The 500-nt window shown below is 57.2% G+C and overlaps 1 protein-coding gene across 1 annotated transcript in view; it reads right to left on the bottom strand.

Moving 5' to 3' along the window:
• Positions 1-15: 15 nt before the first annotated feature.
• Positions 16-500, bottom strand: part of LOC125481871 (ataxin-2-like protein) — a 13994-nt gene continuing 13509 nt past the window's right edge. Inside the window, exon 17 of the mRNA XM_048593798.1 lies at positions 16-373. Within this exon, the coding sequence (XP_048449755.1) occupies positions 324-373 (50 nt within the window). The 3' untranslated portion in view covers positions 16-323. The remainder of the gene's footprint in view (positions 374-500) is intronic.

The following is a 500-nucleotide window of genomic DNA, read 5'->3' on the forward strand; positions in this document are numbered from 1 at the left end:
AGGGGATGCGTGAGGGAGAAAGGGGGGGGACGAGGGAGGAAGAGGGAGGGTTGGAGGAGGAGGGTAGGGTGGGGAATAGAGGGGGTGAGGCTGGGGGAAGAGAAAGGGGGCATGGAACAGTCCTGGAGTTTGGCCGCTGTCTCCCATGGCTGGAAGAGCAGGAGATAAATTACAGTGATCACTCGGCAGCACAGCCCAGGGAGAGGAGAGTGAGGAGCTGGAGCACAGAGAGAACAGGGAGAGGAGGTGGTGGGACTGACAGAGCTCCTCGATCTGCTTCAGCGACCATCAGGAAATCAAGCTCACACAATGCACCGGCTCCTTCAGTTCCCCTGGGGATGGAATAACTGCTGCTGATGGGACTGCACTGGAACTGAGGGGAAACAGAGACCACAGTTAGAGACAGCGAGCGAGCCACACAGACGGGCACAAGACAGAGACAGAGAGAGAGAGACAGACAGCGAGAGACTCCATTACCCTCAACTCTTTCCGAATACAAG

This window comes from Rhincodon typus, unplaced genomic scaffold, assembly GCF_021869965.1.
Source record: "Rhincodon typus isolate 14 unplaced genomic scaffold, sRhiTyp1.1 hic_rhity00003981, whole genome shotgun sequence".
In the NCBI taxonomy this organism is placed as follows: Eukaryota; Metazoa; Chordata; class Chondrichthyes; order Orectolobiformes; family Rhincodontidae; genus Rhincodon; species Rhincodon typus.